Raw genomic sequence first — 6,377 nt, forward strand, 5'->3', positions numbered from 1 at the left:
CCCTCCGGCCTTCTCCCCCACTCGCTCTCCCTCCCTCCGGCCATCTCCCCCCACCACACTCCCTCCCTCTCCCCACCCCCCCCCCCCACACCCCCCTCTCCCACCCCCCCACCACACTCCCTCTCCCACCCCCACCACACTCCCTCTCCCACCACACTCCCTCCCCCTTCCCCCCACACTCCCTCCCCCTTCCGCCCCACACTCCCTCCCCCTTCCGCCCCACACTCCCTCCCCCTTCCCCCCACACTCCCTCACCCTCCCCCCCCATACACAAACACCTTCCACCCCGCCGCCACACTCCCCACCCGCCCCACACACACCCCACCGCCACCCCCCACACACACACACCCTCCTCGCCCACACACACTCCCCCTCCCCCCAATCCCTCTGCCTCCCCCCACCCACACACTCCTTCTCCTTCTCTCCCCCTCACTCTCTCCCCATCTCCCCCTCACTCTCTCTCCCTCTCCCCATCTCCCCCTCACTCTCCCTCCCTCCGGCCATCTCCCCCACTCCCTCCGGCCATCTCCCCCACTCCCTCCGGCCATCTCCCCCACTCGCTCCGGCCATCTCCCCCACTCGCTCCCCCTCCCTCCGGCCATCTCCCCCACTCGCTCCCCCTCCCTCCGGCCATCTCCCCCACTCGCTCCCCCTCCCTCCGGCCATCTCCCCACTCGCTCCGGCCATCTCCCCCACTCGCTCCCCCTCCCTCCGGCCATCTCCCCCACTCGCTCCCCCTCCTCCGGCCATCTCCCCCACTCGCTCCGGCCATCTCCCCCACTCGCTCCGGCCATCTCCCCCACTCGCTCCCCCTCCCTCCGGCCATCTCCCCCACTCGCTCCCCCTCCCTCCGGCCATCTCCCCCACTCGCTCCCCCTCCCTCCGGCCATCTCCCCCACTCGCTCCCCCTCCCTCCGGCCATCTCCCCCACTCGCTCCCCCTCCCTCCGGCCATCTCCCCCACTCGCTCCCCCTCCCTCCGGCCATCTCCCCCACTCGCTCCCCCTCCCTCCGGCCATCTCCCCCACTCGCTCCCCCTCCCTCCGGCCATCTCCCCCACTCGCTCCCCCTCCCTCCGGCCATCTCCCCCACTCGCTCCCCCTCCCTCCGGCCATCTCCCCCACTCGCTCCCCCTCCCTCCGGCCATCTCCCCCACTCGCTCCCCCTCCCTCCGGCCATCTCCCCCACTCGCTCCGGCCATCTCCCCCACTCGCTCCGGCCATCTCCCCCACTCGCTCCGGCCATTTCCCCCACTCCCTCCGGCCATCTCCCCCACTCGCTCCCCCTCCCTCCGGCCATCTTCCCCACTCGCTTCCCCCCTCCCTCCGGCCATCTCCCCCACTCGCTCCCTCTCCCTCCGGCCATCTCACCCACTCGCTCCCCCTCCCTCCGGCCATCTCCCCCACTCGCTCTCCCTCCCTCCGGCCATCTCCCCCACTCGCTCTCCCTCCCTGCGGCCATCTCCACCACTCGCTCTCCCTCCCTCCGGCCATCTCCCCCACTCGCTCTCCCTCCCTCCGGCCATCTCCCCCACTCGCTCTCCCTCCCTCCGGCCATCTCCCCCACTCGCTCTCCCTCCCTCCGGCCATCTCCCCCACTCGCTCTCCCTCCCTCCGGCCATCTCCCCCACTCGCTCTCCCTCCCTCCGGCCATCTCCCCCACTCGCTCTCCCCCCCCCCCGGCCATTTCCCCCACTCGCTCCCTCCCTGCGGCCATCTCCCCCACTCGCTCTCCCTCCCTGCGGCCATCTCCCCCACTCGCTCTCCCTCCCTGCGGCCATCTCCCCCACTCGCTCTCCCTCCCTGCGGCCATCTCCCCCACTCGCTCTCCCTCCCTGCGGCCATCTCCCCCACTCGCTCTCCCTCCCTGCGGCCATCTCCCCCACTCGCTCTCCCTCCCTGCGGCCATCTCCCCCACTCGCTCTCCCTCCCTGCGGCCATCTCCCCCACTCGCTCTCCCTCCCTGCGGCCATCTCCCCCACTCGCTCTCCCTCCCTGCGGCCATCTCCCCCACTCGCTCTCCCTCCCTGCGGCCATCTCCCCCACTCGCTCTCCCTCCCTGCGGCCATCTCCCCCCTCGCTCTCCCTCCCTCCGGCCATCTCCTCCCCTCCGGCCATCTCCCTCACTCGCTCTCCCTCCCTCCGGCCATCTCCCCCCCCACACTCCCTCCCTCTCCCACCCCCCCCACACTCCCTCTCCCACCCCCACCACACTCCCTCTCCCATCCCCACACATTCCCTCTCCCACCACCCACCCCCCACCACACTCCCCTCTCCCACCCCCACACACTCCCTCTCCCACCCCCACACACTCCCTCTCCCACCCCCACACACTCCCTCTCCCACCCCCACACACTCGCTCTCCCACCACCCACCCCCCCACCATACTCCCTCTCCCACCCCCCCACACTGCCTCTCCCACCCCCCCCCCCACATTCCCTCCACCCCTCCCCCCACATTCCCTCTACCCCCCCCCCACACTCCCTCTCCCAACCCCCCCCACACATTCCCTCTCCCACCCCCCCCCCACATTCCCTCTCCCACCCCCCCCCCACATTCCCTCTCCCACCCCCCCACATTCCCTCTACCCCTCCCCCCACATTCCCTCTACCCCCCCACACTCCCTCTCCCACCCCCACCACACTCCCTCTCCCACCCCCACCACACTCCCTCTCCCACCCCCACCACACTCCCTCTCCCACCACACTCCCTCCCCCTTCCCCCCCACACTCCCTCCCCCTTCCCCCCCACACTCCCTCCCCCTTCCCCCCCACACTCCCTCACCCTTCCCCCCCACACTCCCTCACCCTCCCCCCCCATACACAAACACCTTCCACCCCGCCGCCACACTCCCCACCCGCCCCACACACACCCCACCGCCCCCCCCCACACACACACACCCTCCTCGCCCACACACACGCCCCCTCCCCCCAATCCCTCTGCCTCCCCCCACCCACACACTCCTTCTCCTTCTCTCCCCCTCACTCTCTCCCCATCTCCCCCTCACTCTCTCTCCCTCTCCCCATCTCCCCCTCACTCTCCCTCCCTCCGGCCATCTCCCCCACTCGCTCCCCCTCCCTCCGGCCATCTCCCCCACTCGCTCCCCCTCCCTCCGGCCATATCCCCCACTCGCTCCCCTCCCTCCGGCCATCTCCTCCACTCGCTCCCCCCTCCCTCCGGCCATCTCCACCACTCGCTCACTCTCCCTTCGGCCATCTCCCCCACTCGCTCCCCCTCCCTCCGGCCATCTCCCCCACTCGCTCCCCCTCCCTCCGGCCATCTCCCCCACTCGCTCCCCCTCCCTCCGGCCATCTCCCCCACTCCCTCCGGCTATCTCCCCCACTCGCTCCGGCCATCTCCCCCACTCGCTCCGGCCATCTCCCCACTCGCTCCGGCCATCTCCCCCACTCGCTCCCCCTCCCTCCGGCCATCTCCTCCACTCGCTCCCCCTCCCTCCGGCCATCTCCCCCACTCGCTCCCCCTCCCTCCGGCCATCTCCCCCACTCGCTCCCCCTCCCTCCGGCCATCTCCCCCACTTGCTCCCCCTCCCTCCGGCCATCTCCCCACTCGCTCCGGCCATCTCCCCCACTCGCTCCGGCCATCTCCCCCACTCGCTCCCCCTCCCTCCGGCCATCTCCCCCACTCGCTCCCCTCCCTCCGGCCATCTCCCCCACTCGCTCCCCCTCCCTCCGGCCATCTCCTCCCCTCCGGCCATCTCCCCCACTCGCTCCCCCTCCCCTCCGGCCATCTCCTCCACTCGCTCCCCCTCCCTCCGGCCAAATCCCCCACTCGCTCCCCTCCCTCCGGCCATCTCCCCCACTCGCTCCCCCTCCCTCCGGCCATCTCCCCCACTTGCTCCCCCTCCCTCCGGCCATCTCCCCCACTCGCTCCGGCCATCTCCCCCACTCGCTCCGGCCATCTCCCCCACTCGCTCCCCCTCCCTCCGGCCATCTCCCCCACTCGCTCCCTCTCCCTCCAGCCATCTCACCCACTCGCTCCCCCTCCGTCCGCCCATCTCCACCCACTCGCTCCCCCCTCCCTCCGGCCATCTCCCACCCCCCCTCCTCCGGCCATCTCCCCCCACGCGTCTCCCTCCCTCCGCCATCCCCCGCCCTCCGCACTCGCTCTCCCTCCCGGCGGCCATCTCCCCCACTCGCTTCTCCTCCCCCTGCACTCGCCACTCCCCTCCCTCCCGGCCAATCTCCCCATTCGCTCTCCCTCCCTCCGGCCATCTCCCCCACTCTCGCCTCCCTCCCTCGGCCATCGAAGAATCCCCCCCCGCCCTTCTCCCCCCTGCGGCCATCTCCCCCCACTCGTCTCCCTCCCCCCTCTCGCCCCCTCACACTCCCTCTCCCCCGCCCCCCCCCTCTCTCTCCCACCCCACCACTCTCCCTCCCACCCCCACACACTCCCTCTCCCACCACCCACCCACCTCTCCCTCCCACACACTCCCTCTCCCACCCCCACACACTCCCTCCACCCCACACATTCCCTCTCCCACCCACCCACCCCCCCCACCATGACTCCCTCTCCCACCCCCACACACTCCCTCTCCACCACCCACCCCCCCACCATACTCCCTCTCCCACCCCCCCCACACTGCCTCTCCCACCCCCCCCCCATCACACTCCCTCTCCCCACCCCCCCCCCCCACCACCACTCCCTCTCCCACCCCCCCCCCACCACACTCCCTCTCCCACCCCCCCCCACACTCCCTCTCCCCACCCCCCCCACACTCCCTCTCCCACCCCCCCCCACCACACTCCCTCTCCCACCCCCCCCCCACCACACTCCCTCTCCCACCCCCCCCCACTCCCTCTCCCACCCCCCCACACTGCCTCTCCCACCCCCCCCACACTGCCTCTCCCACCCCCCCCCACCACACTCCCTCTCCCACCCCCCCACACTCCCTCTCCCACCCCCCCCCACTCCCACCCCCCCACACTGCCTCTCCCACCCCCCCCCCCACCACACTCCCTCTCCCCCCCCCCCCCCCCACCACACTCCCTCTCCCACCCCCCCCCCACCACACTCCCTCTCCCACCCCCCCCCCCCACCACACTCCCTCTCCCACCCCCCCCCCCCACCACACTCCCTCTCCCACCCCCCCCCCCCACCACACTCCCTCTCCCACCCCCCCCCCACCACACTCCCTCTCCCCCCCCCACCCACACTCCCTCCCTCTACCCCACCCCCACACTCCCTCTCCCAACCCCCCCACATTCCCTCCACCCCTCCCCCCCACATTCCCTCCACCCCTCCCCCCCACATTCCCTCTACCCCCCCCCACACTCCCTCTCCCAACCCCCCCCACACATTCCCTCTCCCACCCCCCCCACCACACTCCCTCTCCCAACACCCCCCACACATTCCCTCTCCCACCCACACCCACACATTCCCTCTCCCACCCCCCCACATTCCCTCTCCCACCCCCCCCAATTCCCTCTCCCACCCCCCACATTCCCTCTCCCACCCCCCCCAATTCCCTCTCCCACCCCCCCCCACATTCCCTCTCCCACCCCCCCACATTCCCTCTCCCACCCCCCCCCACATTCCCTCTACCCCTCCCCCCACATTCCCTCTACCCCCCACACTCCCTCTCCCACCCCCCCCACGTTCCCTCTCCCACCCCCCCCACATTCCCTCTCCCCCCCCCACATTCCCTCTCCCCACCCAACCCCTCTACCCCCCCCACACACCCTCTACCCCCCCACACACCCTCTACCCCCCCCACACACCCTCTACCCCCCCCCACACCCTCTACCCCCCCACACACCCTTTCCCCCCCCCACACACACCCTTTCCCCCCCACACTCTCCCTCTTCCCCCCCCCCACACTCTCCCACCGCCCCCCCCCCACACTCCCTCCACCTCGTCGCCCCACCCCCCACTCTCTCTCTCTCTCTCCACCTCGCCGCCCCCCCCCCCCGCACTCTCTCCCTCCAGCTCGCCGCCCCCCGCACTCTCTCCCTCTATCTTGACCCTCACACTCCCTCCGTCCATCTCGACCCCCCTCCACCCTCACACTCCCTCTCTCACCGGCCACCCATCCTCGGGCTGTCCATTCCACTGCCGTTGAACACGAACCGCTCCGATTGGTCGGTTTGAAATCCCCTTCAGTCAGCGCAGCTGCAATGTGTGGCTCATTCGTGCTGTACCGCACTGCACTGTGGGAGTTGTAGTTCATGTCGCCGGGTTTGTAATGACGACAAAGGTCAGGCGGACTACACGACCCAAAGTGCTGTGGGCAGACTATGTTCCCAGTATTTCAAGCTGGACTGCTCAGAATCAAATCTGTCACCAGCAATGAGCAGGGCGCAATTTTTCGAATAGGAACCAGCTGCATATAAGCGGGAGATATCCCAGGAAAATTCACCCC

General features: G+C 70.7%; 1 protein-coding gene across 1 annotated transcript in view; it reads right to left on the reverse strand.

The window, feature by feature from the left end:
- The window catches only part of arhgap19 (Rho GTPase activating protein 19), a 37,752-nt gene extending 31,647 nt beyond the window's left edge, over positions 1–6,105 (reverse strand). The window contains exon 1 of the mRNA XM_070876359.1: positions 6,038–6,105. Within this exon, the coding sequence (XP_070732460.1) occupies positions 6,038–6,063 (26 nt within the window). The 5' untranslated portion in view covers positions 6,064–6,105. The remainder of the gene's footprint in view (positions 1–6,037) is intronic.
- Positions 6,106–6,377: the final 272 nt, after the last annotated feature.

The sequence above is a fragment of the Pristiophorus japonicus genome, chromosome 3 (genome assembly GCF_044704955.1).
Source record: "Pristiophorus japonicus isolate sPriJap1 chromosome 3, sPriJap1.hap1, whole genome shotgun sequence".
NCBI classification, from domain to species: domain Eukaryota; kingdom Metazoa; phylum Chordata; class Chondrichthyes; family Pristiophoridae; genus Pristiophorus; species Pristiophorus japonicus.